The sequence below is a fragment of the Labrus mixtus genome, chromosome 20, assembly GCF_963584025.1.
Source record: "Labrus mixtus chromosome 20, fLabMix1.1, whole genome shotgun sequence".
In the NCBI taxonomy this organism is placed as follows: domain Eukaryota; kingdom Metazoa; phylum Chordata; class Actinopteri; order Labriformes; family Labridae; genus Labrus; species Labrus mixtus.
The window spans coordinates 17470899-17491157 of NC_083631.1; the positions used below are offsets into that span (position 1 = coordinate 17470899).

General features: G+C 41.4%; 1 protein-coding gene across 1 annotated transcript; it reads right to left on the reverse strand.

Moving 5' to 3' along the window:
* Window positions 1-150: 150 nt before the first annotated feature.
* Window positions 151-4558, reverse strand: LOC132954501 (uncharacterized). Its single transcript, XM_061027059.1, has 4 exons — window positions 4454-4558; window positions 4283-4361; window positions 1793-2104; window positions 151-1347 (listed from the first exon to the last, which is right to left on the reverse strand). The coding sequence occupies exons 1-4, from the start codon at window positions 4508-4510 to the stop codon at window positions 1001-1003; spliced, it is 795 nt and encodes a 264-aa protein (XP_060883042.1). The 5' UTR covers window positions 4511-4558; the 3' UTR covers window positions 151-1000.
* Window positions 4559-20259: the final 15701 nt, after the last annotated feature.

Genomic DNA, 20259 nt, shown 5'->3' on the forward strand with positions numbered 1-20259 from the left:
TTCTGAATCTGGATGGCAATGTCACTTTAAAGGTAGAGTCAGTAGCTCTAGCAAGTGGATGCTTAAAATAAATTTTTTGGCATTACAACAAACACCAATACTACCAGTTAAACACATTTAAAAAATAAAAATAATTTTGTGACTGAAAAGTAGTTGATATTTAAATGTATTTGTAAGGAGAGCTGAACAGTATCTATGCAGGCAAAGTGTTCTGTCCACACAAAATGAACAGTCATGTTGAGAATATTAACAGACATGTGTATGATACTGCAAATGCAACGCTGCCCTCAAGTGGAAGTGGAAGCCAAAGCATGCTCTCAAAAAATATTTAGGGGGCTTTGAAGGACAAAAATGAACAGACTTTTGTCTCTGCAGAGAAAACAAGCTGTGACTAGACTTCAAATACACGAAAAGTAACAAGGCATGTTAAAAAGAAAGCTTACCCAAATGATGGCAGCTTTACAGCCCAAGTTCAGCCTGTGTTTTGATATATAAGTATTAAAAGTACAATATGTAGAATGCTATTAGAATTTCACTCTAAAATATCTAAATTAATAAAATAAAATAAAAAAGCCTAAACCTTTTGTTATATATATACTGTATATACACCAGATATAAGGAGGTGGGAACTACTACTACTGAAAGTTGCCATGCTGTTTTTGTAAGACCTTGAAAATAAGGTCATTTAAATTATACTTGGATACATTTGCTCATCGGTAAACATATTCTCTTCCTCGGGTCTCTCCTGCCCGTTCGTCTTGACTACGGTCAACGCAGAGTTCGTTTTCATCGGGCGTTGTGTTGGAGTAGCAGAGAGAATCACTCGCATGATTCCCTGCCAGCCTGGACGTAATCTTTTGTTATCATTTCGATAGAGAGCCCCCTGGTTGTAGAATTTACATACTGTGCGTTTAAGTGCTTTTTTTTTGACTACTTTTCCACATGAAAAAAAAAAAAAAAACAACCAATGAAAGCACGTATTCTAGCTGTACATTGGTTTCTAAGTTAGAAATGTCAACAGAAGGATCTCCACCATTGCACAGATCCACTGCAGTGTGAACATGTGTCCTGTTGAAGTCCGCGTCATTGTTTGAAAGGAGAGACGGTTGATGTCAGAAGGTGGCCACAGACGGCATTGATAAGACTGATCGAGATGTTTTGGCTCCAAATCGATTGTGCTGACGACAAATTGCCTTTCATACTGGTCCATCTGGATCTCTGTTCTGGCAGAGTCTGTTAAGTTTAAGTCTCCTTGGGACCAGTGGACGTTGCAGAGGGGAAAATGGCAACTGAACCAACACGTAGCCTGAGTACTATTGATGGAGTAGTTTCGACTCGCGGCACATTCTGTAAAAGATGCCAAAAGACAGTGACAAAATGATCATCAAACATGAATAAATAATCATGCAAGGACAAAACTGGAATGACTATAAGGAATCTAGACAGATTGGACATGTTGGCAAATTTTATGAAAAGACACTGTTGACAAGACTGGACGAGGGAATGCTGCTAGTGCAGCTGTTTGCGTCACATTAAAACAAAAAAAGGAAGTCTTTAGAATGCATCATTCCGAATACATTAAATATACCCTCTTTTGTCTTATATGACATCCTGGACCAAGATAGTTTATAGTCTAAGAGCTAGGGAGAGGAAGACAAAAGCCTGGGAAAGAAAATGCTTGAACAAATTTGTAGAGAAGTTAAATGACTGAACAAAATTGCAGGGATGTGTAGAGTATACACAGGAATGGCTCAATATGGGTTAGCTATGGCGATTCCTTGAGTGGACTCACCTTGTACTGTCACTTGTGTAGGGGACCACTTTCCTCCAACAGTGGAGCGTATCTTGCAGAGGTACTTTCCCGTGTCGACTGGCATCACGTTGGTGAGAGTCAGCTTGAGTGTGTTTTGGGGACTGTTTTCACACTGACCCTTATGTGGAGGAAGACCATTTTCATATTCACACTTTGTCCTGTTTTTAAACACCCATGAAAATACTTTAATGTCCATGGGTCTTGATGGTCTTGCCTCACAGGTCAGTGTCACGTTGTCTCCACATTGTGCTATCACCTGGGGAACAGTGTGCAGCTCCATTGCCCGACTGACTGAATGATCAGAGAGAGAGATCAGTTAGTCAAAAACAGAACACAGCCTGATGATTTACTCTCAAAAATTAACTTCATTCATTTATCTTCATTAACAAAACTTCATTCAGTATAGCTTTTATTATTATTATTCCATGTTATGCTTAGGAAGCAGGGGCATGTCCAAGGGGTGGCACAGGCCTAGTGTGGAATTTGATTGGCCACCCCATGTGTGCCACCAAAGAAATCCTCAGCCATCATTGGCAATCTACCCGGTCAGAGGAGTTACTTAAATTCAAACTGACAAATTACAATCCTCTTTCAGTGATTTTCAGTTTGAGTCTTAATGTATAGAGCACAGGAAATGTGTACGCTTCAACCACTCTTGTGTATTTAATTTCACACAAAAAAATCACCAATGGCTGGAGAGTATACTGTAAGATGCCCGGATGTAATTCATTAAAATAGTTATGGCTGGTCCAAACAGAAACAAACCTATGGTAGTAGTACATATCTGTGAGCACAAACAAAGTTGTGCCATGCCACCCTTACAAAGGTCAGGGCCACCAAAGTAAAAAAAAAAAAAGAAATCTCTGCTCTTTTTATGTACTCTATAGATAATCAGTCTCCGGGTAACAGTTCTTTTTTAGAGTTGGGCCTTTAAAGGGGTCATATTATGCTTTTTCTGGTTTTATATGCTCCTTAGTGTGTTTTCCAAGTGTCCTGTGCATGTTTAGGCACATCTATGTGCAAAAATTCAAAGTCTGCGGAAACGCAGCTTCTACTACGTTCTCCTGTTAGCTGCAGCATTAGCTGCACGTAACGCTCGGTTCTAGCCCCCCTCGAAAAAATGTTTTGCCCGTGTGACGTCTTGTCAGTGTGATATCACTGATCTAAGCCCATTGGCTCGTTGTGGCAAGCCCAGCAGCTCATGTTGCACGCCCATTAAATTCTGTAGCACGGCCACGATATGCCGTAGCCTGCGGTAGCACAGTAGTGCTAAGGTGCTAATGTTTATGCCCCCCTTGGAGCCAAAGTGGCTGCATTCCCAATATGGTAAAAGGGGCGTGACATTTCCGAGAACCGTGCTGAGCGACTGACCAATTACGGCAGAGCCGACAGGCCGACCAATCAGATCAGACTTGGCACACGTGGGGACTCTGAACGTGGGCACTTCAGAGCCTTAGAGAGAGAGGGTCAGAAGCGAGCCGGTGCATGGAGCGGCAGTACATGAAAACAGACACTTTTTTTGAACTGTAGCTATTGTGAACATACTTTAGTAGGTACATAGATTAAATATACGAACCCCAAAAAGGGCATAATATGACCTCTTTAAAACACTTTGTTGGGGAAAAAGAACGGATTATGTCAAAGGTATTAAAGGACATTTTTGGAAAATTATTTTATTGATTTAATTTTCATATTTTTTTGCTGAAAATTGGAATTGAAATATAGATGTTAGTACTGAAAAAGCTTCAGCTAGTTAGTTTAAACATGAAACCAAAACTAAAAAAAAGGTCCAAAAGCTCAATTACCTCCATTCATAAATAAAGCAATAAAACATCAGTCAGCACTTCTAAATATATAACTTTACGCAGGATGTCTTTTCCCCCTTGTAAATTTGCCGGTAATGATGCGTGTGCTCTGGTGCTTTCTTGGATTGTGTCCGTGTGAAGGAGTCCTTTGGATTATTTTTTAACGTCTTAGGTCCTTCTCTGAGAGCACCGACCTTCTTCTAGGGAGGGGCCAAAGCGCAAGAGTTTCCTTCTACTTTACGGGATGTTTTATCTTTGATTGACATGAAAACCCCAAAGGGTTCAAATGGAAACCAAAGTATTTTTGGACCATTATTGGGTGGAACTATGGTAGCTGTAAGCGATGTGAAGTTAAGTTTTGAACGTGTTGCTACAAGAGACAAGAGAGCTATCAAGCATTTATTTGACTTACTTTCAGCCATTTAGGGAATAAGTGTTTCAAACAATGTCAAAGTCGTAAAACAGTGGTAGATATGATGAGACATTTACCAGTAACACAAGAGACAGTGGTAGAAAACATTCAAGACCGTTCCAAGGAAATTTTAGTTTAAACATTTTCTCTAAAGATCTACATCTTGTCATTTTCCTTTATTGAATGTAAAGGTGCACAGCATATGTTACATATCTTTGATGATAGAACACAAAACAAAGGGTTAGGGCTCACCAGATATGAAGACTGCTGAAACTATCCAGGTGATAGAAACCCGTGGGGAAACATGCTCAGTGAATCCCATCACTTGGATCTGTTTAAACCAATAGAACTCCGTTAGAGAAGCACATAATACCTCATCCTAAAGAGCTAAACGTGAGGAGTAACGAGGGTGTCTGTACTCACCACGGTGATCTCCTGATCATAACTAGGAAACGTCTGCCAGGTTAATATCTGCTTCATGTAATGTGTTGGAGCTTAAAAGAAACACTGCCAGGAAGAGAGTCAACTGAGTCCTAAACCTCAGATCATGTGGTGTCTGGTTTTTCACTTCAGCGTGAGGCAACATGCCCCGGAATGAGGGACTCCGCAGAAACATGACAAAGAGCAACAAGTTTCATTTCCTAGATTCTTCATTATAGCTCTATTGCGAAACTATGACACATCCAAATTAGTTTCAGTTATTCGATGTGCTGTTTTTTTTTAGCCCTTCATGGTCATACAACATTAAAGCCATACATATATATCCAACATTTACCACATTCATAAAAAATATTTTGTTGTAAACTTGGATTAAACCAGTGTCAGTCACCAATAAGTATCTATAGCAATCTTTTTATACTTTTTTGACCATGTAAACAATTCCATTTAAAACCAAAAGGCCACTGAGCATTTGATGTCTCATTCTTTTGCAGTTCAACAAAAATGAGTGCTGACATTTCTGATTCTGACATTTTGTCACAAGTTTAATTTTTCTCTCATGCACAATGTAAGCAGCATGTTGTACACTAGTTTATCTGTTCAGGATTTTTGTTGTTTTATCAATCTGTGGATCTAAATGCCAAAGAGAGAGGTGATCTTATGTCAGGGTAGTGCCAGGAAAACATGTTCAGACTGACATTGATAACATTGGTTAGGAACCAACATGGAATTGGAGTTGAGTTTGAAACCAGAGTTTCAACAAAGTTTCATAGTGTTTTTTTTTTAATGCAATGACAATGAAGTGTCTTATCTATAAATCTTCATTATCCAGCACATTGCTTTGTACATTTCCAAGAACAAGCTTTCTTCATTTTTGTCTGGAATGTGGCCGTAATGCCAAAACAAGTAAGTGCGTGTCATGAGTTCAGGAGAAAAACAACTGGGATGAATTGAATGATTAATTTTAACAAAGGCAAAAACTAAAGCTTACTTCTTTTAAGTCTAACAAAAACCCACCAAAAAAAGAGAGACTGTTCTGAGAGGGTAGGGAATGGGTTGAGAGAAAGAAAAAGACAGCGAGATTCAGCCCTGGCATACCCAGCGAAACAGAACCAAGGCTGATGGATGAGACACCACGGTTTGTTATTAGAAACACCTAGAAAGAACGAAGAGGATGAACAATGACAGAGAAGAAACAGTACGTGTATGATGGTTTATAAGGGCCTTCTGGGCAACTTGAAATCTTGCGCATCAGTGTTTTTAGGACCTTGGTGTACACTTAAAGTTTTTTTAGGAATCAAAGATGGCGTGCAGTTTTACAGCCATGGAGCAGACTGTATGTTCCTATGGGATGTTTTCTTGCTCTGGCGTACTTTCAAGGGGTGATGATAATCTTACAACGTCCGGATGCATCTAGAAAAACTGAATTATAAAGTGTTGATGAAGCAGATCCAACTAACTCCAAGGAAATATATCAGCTTTTTTTTTTTTTTTTTTAAATAGCCTTTTATCTCAAGCGTTAATATTGTTCCTGGCCGACTTGGAATGAGCAAACCCCCTGTTCTAGTATCACTCTTGTGCATCATTTTAGTCTAGCTGCAGTTCTTTGAGCATCCACAAAGAGGCAGTGTTGCTCTGTGTATACATACAGATGCAGCATTAGGGTTGGGGTGGTTAATCCTGGGAAGATTCAACCCATTTTTTTTTACGTGTATATACCAAAATTGCATCAAGCCTGTTTGCTTAGCACCACTGTCTCCTCTATGGGTAAAGTATGAAAAATGAAGGAAATGCACTCCACTTACATTGGATCGTGACATTTGGATGTCGTTTTAATACTGATTAAAAAACACCTCATTGAAGTGAGGAAGAAAATAAACCATCCATCCATCGAGGTCAGGTCGAGGTGGCAGCAAGCGCATTAAGTCAACCCAGACTTCCTTCTCCCCAGCAACGTTTCCTCTGTGTCTACCCCCGGGGTCTCCTCCCGGTCGGGAGTGCCCAGAAAACCTCCCTAAGGCAGGCGTCCAGGAGGCATCCTTCATAAAGTCATTACCCCCCCCACAGTTGTTTTCTTTATATACTGCACTATCATCTTGTCAACTGAAGGTATAACTTTTCCAGATGGCAGATATCGCAGAGTGCACAAAAACTGTAGAGCAGACAGATGTGAAGCTGACTCGGTCCCTGGCCTTCAGATCGGCCCCCCTCCTATGAGAGAGCTCATAATAAATGTGGACAGACCTAGCCTGTCCTCGCTCCCTGCGGCTGAGTCGCTGAATCAGCTCGGTTAGTAGCACAATTATGAGTTTCCATGTGACATTTGACAAACGTTAACCTTCTCTCCAACTACAAGGGTACTGTCAGGCTGGCCAAAGTTGTTAGCACGGCAGTACCTCTGTGACAAAACCCAGTGAGTCACAGTGACCCCCCCCTCCCCCTCTGTACTCACGAATCCTTCCATGACACATAGGGGTGACTCGGCTTCTTCTCCCATAGGCTCTGCTTTATCTCCAAAAGAGTCCATCTTAGTAATGACTACAGAGTTTGAAAACAAGAAGCCTCATACCTTGAGTTCAGCTTACTTGATCTGTTAAGTCCATAATGCTGCCACAGAAACCTAATTTACACCTCGACAACAGTTAGCTTCAAACAAGTAATCTGATTGGACAAGCAGCATTCCATGAATGCTTAATAAGAGTACAACAGCAATGAGTTGTCAATTAAAATTACAGCAGACAGTCTTTGTCTGGATTGATCAAACTGTCACCTTGAGCAAGTGTCATCACGCTCTTTGCTTCTGGTTGCACTATAAAAGGGCAGCAGTGGCTCAGTAGTATAGCAGGTTGTCTCTAAACCAGAGGTTTGATGGTTTGATCCCCAGCTTCTTTTGCCGCCCGCTCCTGCAGGCACATGCTGAGGTGTCCTTGGGCAAGACACTAAATCCCAACATCACTCCCGCTGCTACACCCGCACTTTGCACAAAAGCCTCCGCCATCGTTGTGAATGGGTGACTGTGCCGTGCAGTGGAAAAGTGCTTTGAGTAGTCTAGAATATCAGGTCCCAAAGTAGGGGTCGGGACCCCCTGGGGGGGGGCCGTGAGACACTGAGAGGGGGGGTCACAAGATGCCTTCCAAAAACAAATAACAATAGTAAATGATTTAAAATGGCATTTTTTTTACCCCAAAAAGATATTCAATTTGAAATAAATAAGCAGCCAATATGCTTCTATTAAGCATTCTAACAATTATAATAATATAATTTAAAGTGTTAGCCAACATTTCTATATATATGCCCACCATTTTTTTCAACCTGAAATGTCTGCTTGTGTGTGTTGATAATTTAAAAGGGGTGAGGCTTTTAACAGTTGAGTGTTAAAAAGCTGCCAGAACTTAATCCCTTCTGCTTAATGTTTCATTTAGCCCTGATATGCATAATTAACGGATACATGCACCATTTTTTCGAAGGTTACCCTGGCCACTTTTTAAAATGGGAACAACTAATGTGTGCACTGCGACTGTGGCAAAAATCGAGGTTGTCACATGCTTTCAGCATCTGGTGCCTCCCTGGAAGACAGACCCTTAATCTCATTTACAAATGTGCACGCTTGAGAAACACTTTGCGCCTCATAGACTCCTAAATGACACAGTCTTGATTCTTAAATCTGTTTTGACACTCAGTCAAACAAACTTAAGCAACAACTGGTCACACTATCTCGAGCAGCTTAATCCGGAATGGGATCAAATTGAGCACTTTTTTTCCCCCCACTGGTACTCTTATCTGGTGCTTTAATCACCTGTTTAAATATGTATTTCTCACAATCACAACTTTCTCGGGCAGACATGACAGTTGTCTCCACATATAATTAAGTTACAGCTCACAGGAGTCTGGCTAAATGTTGGAAGCCACATCAGTAAGTGTGATGATTATTCTTGTCCAGTCATGCTTGCTCAGACATGGTCTCATCTCTGCTGTAGGTGTCAGTTTGAATCACTGTCAGTCCGCCGCAGCAGCCTCTTTAAGCGTGGATGAAAAAGAGGATATCCTCCTTTGCACCCTCCAACTCCGTCTTCTCTCATTCGCCTTTCCCCTCTCCACCCTCCTCCATCTTCTCCTCCTCAGCTCATCCATCATTTGTTCATTCTTGGAATCCTTGTCCTCGTCCCACCTCTCCTTGCAGTCTACTAAACATGCCCAGCCTCTCTCTTTATGTCCATCGATTCATTTCTCACCCCTATTTCCTCCCATTTCTTCTCTCCTTCCTGATTTGTTCTTTCTCAAATCTTTAATTACCCAGGGAGTTTTTTTTCTTTGTTGTTGTTGCTTGGCTGCACCTCCTCCGCTTTCTAAGCCTCCTCTGATTTCTCTCTCCGTCTCCTCCTTCGACTTCCATGACCTTTTTCCTTAACCTCTATCATTTTCCATCATCCATTTTGCTTTCTAGTGGTAATGGGCTAAGACTCTGCAGCTATTACGGAGTCCTTCAGTGAGCCCCTTGAAAGAGATCTTTAAAAAAGCGCACTCATGCAAAGTAGAGGCTTTTAAACAACCAATGCTTGTGCACTACAAGGGGCGCTCGTCTGCCACAGTCGTTGTTTCGTTGCATTGTCAAATACAGATAATCAACGTCTGAGCTACATATAAGAGCTCCCACTCTTTTTATTTCATTCAATCTTTCCTGCATTGATACATCATTTCTTTATTTTGGACCACCTTTTTTTCTCCTCTGTTTTTGTCCGCCCTCTTGCTTGTCAGCCCTGTCCACGGGCACCCTGCTGGGGATTGGGTCCAACCAGCTGGCTGGGTCACTGTTTGGGAATAACGGGGGTCAACAGCTGCTGTGTGCTTCATGTCTTTGTCAAGCCAGGTCCAGGACAACTGCCATGCCCTTGCATAAATACATACATGCATAAATACATAGAGAGACATGTGACCCGTCCTCGAGACCTTCTGCCACATCAGTCACCATTTACAGACGTTCCCTGGAACGCCCTTGGGCTGTCCCATCTGGCTGACGTGTGTGTGTGTGTGTGTGTAATTGATAAGTTTTCTGTGCCTGTAAATCAGTTCTTTCGTCGACCTTAACGGGCCTGAAATGGTGATTAAAGTGAGATCCTTTCAAATGACAGGAAGCTAGTGCTGCAGGATACTGGAAGAAACTGACATAGCCCTTTCTTTTCTTAGAATGATATTTAGCACGATATGAAACGGATGAGTTATAAAAAAATATTCATCCCCTTGTACTGTGTGTGTGTGTGTGTGTGTGCAGATAAAGACATGAGCTATTCAGACCAGTTTCTTTAACTTGGCTATAAACGCGATTATTTGTGCTGTGAAAATGGGCATTTGGGGCGGCTGTGGCTCAGCGGTAGATTTCTCTCAACGATCCCCAGATCCTGCAGTCGCATGCCAAAGGGACATTGGACCCCAAATTGCTCTCACTGCTGTGTCAGCGGCGTGTGATGGTGTATGAATGGAATTCGTTAATAATGATGGACACTTCGCATAGCAGACTCTGCCATCAGTGTGTGGATGTGATGTGAATGAGTACGTGTGACCTGCGGCGTAAAAAGCACTGTAAGATGGTTGGACTCTTGAACTGATGATTTTTTTAAATATTTTTGAAGGACACAAAGACTAAACCATCCATACCACTGTAAAAACATTAAACCTTCACGTTTTATTCTTCCTTTTAGCTGTTTACCTTTTCTCAATAACTGTATCACGTTCGTTTTTCGTAGTAAGGTTCCTTCAAAATAAAAGCCCGTCTTCATCATACTGGAAGCAAAGTAACCTTTGCTTGGCACTGTCTAAAATACAAAATAAAAGCATGACAAATAACATTTTCTTGAGAAAGTCTCATAGATTTTTATCCAACCTCAACTGGGTTACTTACAAGAACTTTGAGTAGTCAGAAGACTAGAAAGTGCTGTAGCTAAAGTCCGTTTGACTATTTACCATTTAAATATGTGTGTGTGTGTGTGTGTGTGTGTGTGGTTCTTCCAGGGCTTTTGCTGCCAGCCTAAAGTGGACACTAGAGGAACTGCAGTTTCTTTCACTTCATTGGCTATAATTTTAAGCACCTGATATTGCTGCTTGCTTTTGCTCCATTTATTTCAGCCCTCTGACAGCAGCTCTGACACAGGCATGAAATCCAGAGTGGAGAGAGAAGATGTGTTATTTATGTCATCGACCTTTTCTAATGATGATTGAATGTGTATAAATTAGCATGTCTGGCTCTGTGACAGCAACTGTTCGAGACAAACAGGCAGTCCTGTGCTGCCTGTGACTCACAGAGTAGCCACTTCAAGTAAACACTGGCTGCACGTCGGCTTCGTCAAACGGTGCACACGTGCGGTCACAGCTTTAACCAGCACAGGGACACTGATAATTCAGAATACACTGTCTGAAAAGCCATCCGTGTAACTGAACATCTTCATCGTCGACCATACAGCCAACACAATGTGTATGGCAGCAGCATCCTGTGCTTGTTTATAGTCATCAGGGGCGGATCTAGAAGGGTGGCACGGGGTGGCAGATGCTTGTGGGGCTGTGTTTTGTTCTGTGCATGTGTAACAAGTGTTTTTTGTTCAACAATCAAATGTACCACTAATAGCGAATTTTTGACATGGAAAATGGAAAATAAGTCTGGTTCTGCAGAGTTTCTGACACCTACACTGTGGCATTTTGAGGCAATAAAATAACTATAAAGATATGTTCAATCCTAATGCTATTGGTCTTATTTTAATTTTTTTTGAGGTTCATAACGAGGCAGCAGAATTAATTTAAGTCTGTTTCACAGCCAGCTACAAACTCCCCTCAGGAGCAGGAATGAAAACAAGGTTATTATCTTAATGTTTCAATAAATGATCAGGTTTCCACAAACTGCATCCATACACACGGGTCTGAAAAAGGGGGAAAAAACAGTGAATCTGTCTTTTATTTTGAAAATATCCTGTGCAGGTCAAAAGCTCCAAAATCCTTTGTAACCATGCAATCAATGAACAGGAAATTACTTCTGTGTGTCTATATGCCCACAAACACACCTAAATCGATAACCTGTCGTATCAGGTATAGAGCCGGTGTTACAGTTGAATCGGGACTGCAGATCCATTTTGTCCCTCATTAGAGGAGTGTGTAGTCACATTGCCGTGGTGTCCGAGTCTGCAGGGACCTGATGTGGCGCCTGAGGACCTGTAATGCAAAGAGGGAGAGAGAGAGAGAGAGAGAGAGAGAGAGATGTGGGGCAGAGAGGAGAAAAGAAGGTGAAGAAGGAAGGAAAAGAGCAGGAGGTAAAACAAACGAACAACCTGATCGGTGAAGGGTTAAATGGTCATTAGAGGACACACTGGCTGCTGCAATGTTGAACCTGTTTTAAATTGGTCACATTAAATGTCATTTTCCACCGGACCATGAGCGTATTTTCTAACAGAAACACCCAAAACCTCAAGACAGTTTCAGTCAGGAAGGCAAAGAGGGGATTGTATTGATTCACACCATGATAACACTCCTCTAAAATTAGAACAAGCCTTGAAGATTTAATTCCTGAGAAGAAGCAGTTCAGTGTGTGTTCAGCTCAGTATTATTTTGCATTTCTCACTGCTTCCACTTGATGGCACCAACTCAGTTGTTTGCAGTTGTTATGGTGTTTATTTCAGTCTTTTAACATTTATGGATTTTCTAGTTTAAAGAAGACATTTCTTTGGTATTTAATGACAAAAGACAAGCCACCAACACCGCAGTGTGTCAGTGTTACATATGCATCCAGCATGTCCTTATTATACTTTATTTAGACCTTTATTTTTCATACAAAATAGAAAAAAAAAATCACACAAGCCAACTCACCAAAAGCATACAAATCATCAGTTCTTAGCTTTAGAGCTGCCACTACAAATTTTAGCCCTCTGGGGAAAAAGTGTGACACTGCACTCCGTACTTCAGTGCATCATTTAAGTGCACACTGCAGTGTCAGCTGTGAAGATGTTTTATCTCTTGAAGTGTAGAGTCACCCTTGGGGACATCATAATATCCTGTATAGAGACAATGTGCAACACAAGGGGAATAAAGAGTCCCTTTGGTCTGGAGGAAGAACACATATCTGAGGTGAAAGCCGTTTTATTCTGAGTAACATGTTTTATCTACAACCTTTAACAAGATTTGTAGTGGAGCATTTTACCTCACAAGCATGCAGGAGACGGCCTAGTGTGACATGGGCCCTCCTAAAATCTTATTGGTCACCTCACCTCCCCTAAAATAAATTATAATTTTCTTCCTGCCTGGTTCTACCATACCTTGTTTTTTGAACACTAATATGTGTCCCCAGCCTGTTCACAAACCCCCCCCCCCCACTTATGAGAAAAGTCCGTCCTCGCCGTCTTTTTCCTGTTCCACTTTTCAGAAAATGTGTGCTCAAACAGGCTGTTTGGAGATTTTCCCTTCATGACATCACAAAGGGCAGTAACCCCTCCCCCAGGTGTGTGACGCTCCCACAGCTATGTGTTGTTGTTCTGCCCCCTGAGTCTTAAAATTAGTGCATGGTGCGAGAAAGCCTGAGCCACCCAAGCCCAATGATTTTCAGACATACTACTTTATGCCACCCCACTGCCAAAGTTGGCCCCCTTGTCGAAAATTCTGGACACGTCCCTGTTAAGAAGTTGTTTGTATTTCTGTCCCGCAAATTAATATGATACTCATTCACATCATCTTGAAGTTTTTAAGCAACTCAAGCCAGCAGGATCACGAGATATTTAAACGTCATCGTCGTCGTCATCGTCGTCGTCATCGTCGCCATCAATTCTGACAGCTCCAGCTCCAACTTTTGACATCTGTTGTGGCTGCTTCCTGAACTGATACGTTATGCAGACAGTCTAAGAGAGCAGCTGGTAGACCAACACATTTCTGACAGAACAGAGATACTAGCAAAACAGGGAGTGTGGACAGATTCTGGGGCATTCAAAAGAAGGATGGGACATCCAGCCAGCTGGCAGTCCTCATGAAAATGATTCCCTCTGTCCCATAAATGTCTCCCTAGAGAAAACCGATCAAAAACAGTCTCCACAACAGTTTCTGCTCTTCTCTTTTGTCCTGCTAGACCAACTAAAGACACACTGGGTGCAAATACGCTCAAATGGAAGAGCTTCCAAAGCTGCTACCTGTAATCACAACACTGTTAGGTGAGCATGCATGCACATATTTATATCAAAAAAAGGAAAAATCAGTTCATATTCTGATGGCAATGGCTTGAAACACAGTGGGTGACCTTTGTAGACATGATTGAAGGTGCATTTTGGGTCTAATTCATAACTAGGTCAGAACATTTACATTACTTTCAGGTACTTATACATCTTACATAGAGTCAATTATGCTGTGCACATACAGTACTGCTCCTCAAAATAGGTACATATGTATTAGACTAACAGTCTTTACCGTCATAAATACAAGAAAGATGAAAAGCAGGAAATCAAAAACATTTCCCACCATCTGTCTCTCATTTCTGGCTGAGTGTGAGCCGTTATGAGCCGCTCCCCTTCCCTCCGCGAGACGTGCTTTGAGTAGGAGTTTGAGCGCTTGTCTCGGTAACAATAAATATTTCTCTCATAGCAAACTGTCAAAACTGTTGAACAATAACAAAAACAAACCTCCAGGTCTGTGCAGTAAATACAACTCGCACATATCCGTGTTGATGCTTAGTGTGTGTGTGTGTGATGCTGATGGTGTTCATATCAAACATTTCACGGCCTTTAAGGATAACTGAAATGATTTTACATCTCCCTGCCAACATGACACAAAGAACTTGTTTCCTCCCTTGGGTTGATGTGTAAACAACGTTTGAGGTGTGGTCTCATGACGACCATGACCAAAAGTGCTACTCCCTGAAGCCAAAAGGTTTTTGTTTTTCTTTAAACTTTTATTTTTGGGCTTCATGTGTCTTTATTGGAGAGAGGGGACAGTGGATAGAGTCAGAGAGAGATAGTGGGAAATGACATGTTGGAAGGTAGCCACAGGTCGGATTCAAACTCAGGCCATACAGCCTCTGTACATGCAGAACGCAAACTAACCACTTGACCCCCTGCCCCCTTCCAAATTCCTTTTTCAGACTGCAATTAAGCATCGTCGCTGTAACGAAGCTCTGCTGTCATAAGGTCTTTTACTTTCTCGTTTCTTGCATCCATACACACACACACACACACATATGTCAAACAAGTGGAGTAATATCGGTCCCTGTCTTTGATTTTCACGCTGCGTTATGATGTTTCAGAAGCTCAACGTGTAACAGTGGGAGCTCCACATGTACACTCACTCAGACATGCAAATGCACCACTGCGCTGCTCTCCCCTGCTGGCTCCGCTGATCCTCTCTCGCCCCTGTAACGCCTCCGCTTCTACCTCTGATGCCGGCACAGAGAAACCTAAATGTTCTGATCTATCTGATCTATGAATTCCGACTGAACATACAGTCATAAACATAAAGTGTAAAACAGACCGTAGTAGTACAGACATTACAGGCTTTCTGCATCTACCGCTATCCAACTTTCTGAGCCCAACACAGTTTCGGCAGATGGCCGTTCGACATGAGTCTGGTTCTGCTCAAGTTTTCTGCCTGTCTAAAGGCTGTTTTTCCTTCACTGTAACGTTGCTTCATGTTGCGAAGTGCTCATAATGGATTTATGTTTGGCCTTTGTGGATAATGTAACAAAGAGTAAGGTCTTTTATGCTCTTAGAAATGTGTCTTTCTTGTCATATATATCAAACAGCATGGCTTAGAAGTGGTTGAAAGCTATTCGATTCTAATGAAGTACTTTGGATGTCAAGATGAAACAGTTAGAGTCCTTAAAAAAAGAGTAGATGGTAGAGAAGATTGCATTGTGTAAGGAGAAAATCCCGGACGACTTCCACTTAAAAATGGCGTTTAAGTAGAAGTCTATGAAGTAAAAACATGTTTTAATGTTCATAGATTGGCAGTTGTGATTGAGGAGTGTACTCACATAACAGGCAATGTAGAAGGAGAAAGGAAAAGAAAAGCAAGAATCAGGCCTTTTGGAGGTGTGCTATGCATAGAAAGTAGAGAGCAGACATTTTTTTTTTTTTAACATTAAAGAACTTTTCGGTCTCCTTTGGATTGTCTACATTTTTTTAAGTTTTGGGTTCCTTTCATTTGAGGAGAGGACATTTTCTAACATTTTCTCTCTGTGGTTAGATGCAAAAGTTTCACAAGTCGGAGTCTTAACTGTTCCACCAAAAAGGTTTTCTTCCTGCGCCGGCCACAATCCTCCTGCCACAGTGAACCACACACCAGTTTATCCAAAGAATATCTTATCAAAGATAGTCTCGAAAAAGCCTTCAAGCAGTCATAAATGAGTGATGATCTCATAGCCACTGTGTGTCAGAAAGAAAAACCTCCTTCACTAAAGAAGAATATGTTTTTCATACTCACAAAGTTGAAAAAAATCAACGACACAAACACACACACAAAATCATTTTGTTATGCAGCCAGAACAGGTTTTCTGTACACTGCAAGTCAGAGAGTTGACACTTCGCTGAACCTTGGGATGTCGAAGTTTTGTTGCTGCGGGTTGATTTTTTTTCCAGCTGTTCCGCTGGCAGACCTACTTTGAATTCAAAATACATGTTCTACGTAAAATGATTAATTTATTTCCAAATCCTACCAAACGGGCTTCAGATCTTTCAGTATCTTCACTCTTGAACAGCAAGTGACACACACACACACACACACACACACACACACACACACACACACACACACACACACACAAACACTAACACACACACTGACACACACACACACACACACACGCACACACTGTCAAGAACCTTGAGTAGGAAACCAAAGACTATAGAAAGTGTGCAATGACATGGAGAAAAGGAACCACAGGCCGGACTTGTTGGAAACTGTGGCTCAGTGTAAGAGCCGATCGTCTCTCATTCGGAAGGTCGGGGGTTCGATCCCCAGCTCCTGCAGCGACACCTCCGATGTGTCCTTGGGCAAGACACTTAACCCCCGAATCGCTCCCGCTGCTTTGTTTGCGCCGGTTCGTTCGGTTACTTCTGATGGTCACTTTACATATCAGCCTCTGGCATCAGTGTTTGAATGGGTAGGTAGGTCAATCAATCAATCATTATTTGTATAGCGCCAATTCATAACAAATGTTATCTCAGTTTATCCACAGTGCGCCTTATGGACCAAAATAGCATCATTAATCCTGCAAAAAATAAATAAAAAAATCAATGCATTAATTTCCGACCTAAATAAATCTTGATTAACTAGTTAATGCTGACAGCCCTAGACATTAAAAAAAAAACAGGCAACAAAAACATGTTGAGCATTTACCCATTGGTTTTGTTTCTTTTTGGCTCAAGCCTTTCGCTGTTTCTGTGGCGTTATATTTCCCCCCCAACATAGATCATAAAAGATTGATGTTTTATCACAGGAATAACAGGGATGAACACAGAGAGAATTGGATAGCAGGGAGTATGCAGGGCACAGAGCTGCAGTGTGTCTGACTTTATGTGCTGCTGCTGTCAAGTGCTGTTGTTTTAATTGGAGCCAAACTCAACTCAACACAGCAGCCGGATCCTCCCAACATGAGCCCAAAACAACAGCTAGTCACACCCACACACACAAGGAGACACACAGCGATAGACTTGAACAGGGTGGTAAATAAGATGGAAAAGACAGAGCAATGCAATGAGTTGCACTGACTGGAGTTTAAAGGGGTCCCATTATGCTCATATCGGCTCTATGTTTTCACTCTGTTATTCAATTGAATTAGCTTTGCATGATTTAAAGTGAAACAAGCGTCTTGTTTTTTACCCTTGTGCTCTTTGCAAACCGTTCAGTTCAGTCTCTGTTTTACACGAGACATTTCAGCTGCCGTCTCTCCCCCTGCGAAGAGGCCCACTTTCTTCTGATTGACCAGCTCCCTGAGCGCCTGCTTAGGGTTGGGTATGGATTACCAGGTGTCCCGCTTTGTGTGGACCGGACTGCACAGACTTTTCATGACTTGCCCCCGAAAATGTCCAGAAAATTGACGCAAAAGTCCTGCATTTGAATAGCTTTTGTTTTGTGCAGGACAGTCACCTTTCTGAAACCTGACTTTTATCCAATGGCTGTGTAGAGAGCAAGAGAAGGCTATCAACATGGCCTGTTTCAGAAGTCAAGGGTGAAGGGCTCGCCGACCTGTCACCATCCTTGTTGCCTTTGTTACACTTTACTGCCATGAAACAAAGACACAAGCTATTGGGATGCACTTTTGGCGGAATATGATAGAAACTCCTACAAAGAAATGAGATAGCGACAGTAAAGTCTGGGAAAGTATTTACTCTTGGGAGAAGGCAGAGGAGGGCGATTCCCGGAAGGTCTTTTGGGTTTGCGTTGAGTCTTTTTTGTTATCGGCATGGAGGAGACTACGGCATACAGTGAGTTTGGAGAGTGGACATCAGGGACTTGAGCAGCTAGAACAGTACGTCTGTGTTAGGTGGGAGTTGTTTCTGTTAATGTTCAATGAGGAAATACGACTGTGGCTTATCTGAGAATTTATTTGTAGACAACATCAACAGAACATGGCTGACAAAGTTTTCATGATAACAGTCTTGCTTATATTCTGCTCGAAGGTGCAGTCTACAACATTACCTTGACTTGTAAATGTCAGACATATACATTTCCTGAACCACAGAGAATCACATTTCCTTTTCAGCTCACAACATACACCTGGCTTCTATCCAACGATAGCTCCGCTGCTACGAGATGTCTTACGCATATGTATTACAGGTTCACAGACTGTCACAAATGGTACATAATACCTTTTCATTCAAAGCACTTGTTTACAGTTGCACATATGAAAAATGCACTTAATTGCACTATCTGTGGAAACGGTCTTGCTTTCACCCAAACCCACAAATCCTCCTGCTGTTTTGTTTAGTTGGAGAACATTCAATTCCTCTAATACTTGTTATATCAAGTGGGAAACCACTGAGGAATATTAATCAGGTAAAGAAGAAAAAACAGAATGAAAGTAAATTGTAGTCGATACTCTTCCCTGGGTAACTGCCTGTTTGTGTAAATCTCTGTTTTTAGACAGCAGTGCTTATAATGAGAATCCTAAATGAACTAGAATGATACCATGTTATTTTTAATTTAGAAAATTGGAGTGCTCAAGAGTCCGAATATTCAGCATGATTACGATCTTAAAACTCCTATCCCCCTCGCGGGAGGCGATGGGATATTTAGTCTTTGAAACAATGCTGATTATGTGCTCGAGTGCGTTGGCATTGCTGTTCCTCATTCAGCAATCACAAAAGACAGTCGGACTGAATTGATTTAAACTCAAGTGAATGGGATCGAAATTGTGCTTTGTGGTGCAGAGGCAGAGGGAGCTGACTAACTGCAACGCTAAGAGTAATAAAATTCATTCAGCTGCTCACAGGTGCCAAGAGTCGAGCCAAGTGTGGCTGATTAAAAAGAAGGATCTGCATAAGGAATCAGAACGGTGCTACTTTGTAAATCTAAATGTAAATCTAATCAGACGTACCGTTAAATAAAAAGGGACAACTTTTAATGGAAAACGTGGGGAAGACATATTGAAGTTGGTTTATCATTGGCAGACGTGCCTTCAGTAATTGATCTTTTAACCGTTTATTCTAATTTAACTCAAAAAGTTTCCCTTGAAATTCTGTTCAACCATATTGTGCTTCAGATGTGCAACTCCTTTCTATTCAGGTAAATTGTTTAAATATGTTTTGGAAACATTTCGATAATTTTAAAGGATAAACAAAAAAGGAACGACTGTTCAGTCTTTCAGGCGACAAATGGAAATGTGAAAACAAAGCTGATTCAAGTTCACAAAGACAAAATACCGTGTATGAATCAGCACTGGTTCCACCTTTGGTTCACACACAAAGGGGCTTTCCTTTAAAAACTTTATTTTGTACATATTCTGTTTGTATGCTTGTATTTTCATGCATGTATTTACCAAGTCGCAACCTCCGCTGATAAAAAATGAAGCTAACGCGGATGTGGAAAAAAAACTGCAGTTCCTTGAGTGTCCACATGAGGCTGGCTGCAGAAGCCCATTAAGGAAGTCATACCAGAAATGAACATGTTTTCAAAAATGGGTCTGATTAGCTTATGTCTTTATCTGCACACACTGTACTCTTTTCCTGTGGCTAATTGATTCATTTAGGTTGAGACAGTAATTCTTTTTCTTTCTTTTTTCAAAATCATTTTTGGGCTTTTATGTTTTTATTTAGAGGCAGGGCCGTGGATAGAGTCAGAAATCGTGGAAAGAAGGAGTGGAGTGGGATTCAACCCAGGCTGCCCGCTTGGGGGACTATGTACATGGGGCTCAGGCACTAACCACTAGGCTACCAGTGACCACTGAGACAGCATTTCTAATATGACCATCGCCATCCAAGGGCTTCCAAAGTCCCCTTCAGTTATCAGTGGGTGACATCACCGAGGTTCCGTCCATATTTATATACAGTCTATGATACTCACTTGTCCAATTGATACTTGAAGTCTTTACTATCCTGGAGCTGCTTGAATGAATCTCTGTGGGGGACGGGTTAGTTATTATGAAGAGGGACCATAAAAGCTTCATATGGTGCAGATTAATGTTGGTAATTGAGTGGAAATTTTCAGCTCCTACACGAGAGAATGTATGAATGGGCTGTAGTTATGGAGTAAAAGTATTGAATCATAATCACACATCATAAAAAAGAGAATTAGATAGCTGCTCCCTTTTTAAGAGAATGGCTTTATATTGAAGTTCAACC

Excerpts from the sequence above, each read along its gene's own strand:
- LOC132954501 (XM_061027059.1), bottom strand. The coding sequence starts at position 4,510 with ATGAAGCAGATATTAACCTGGCAGACGTTTCCTAGTTATGATCAGGAG. Across the intron at positions 2,105-4,282 it reads TTCAGCAGTCTTCATATCTG|TCAGTCGGGCAATGGAGCTG; the intron begins GTGAGCCCTAAC and ends CTGATCATTCAG. Across the intron at positions 1,348-1,792 it reads TACACAAGTGACAGTACAAG|AATGTGCCGCGAGTCGAAAC; the intron begins GTGAGTCCACTC and ends CATCTTTTACAG.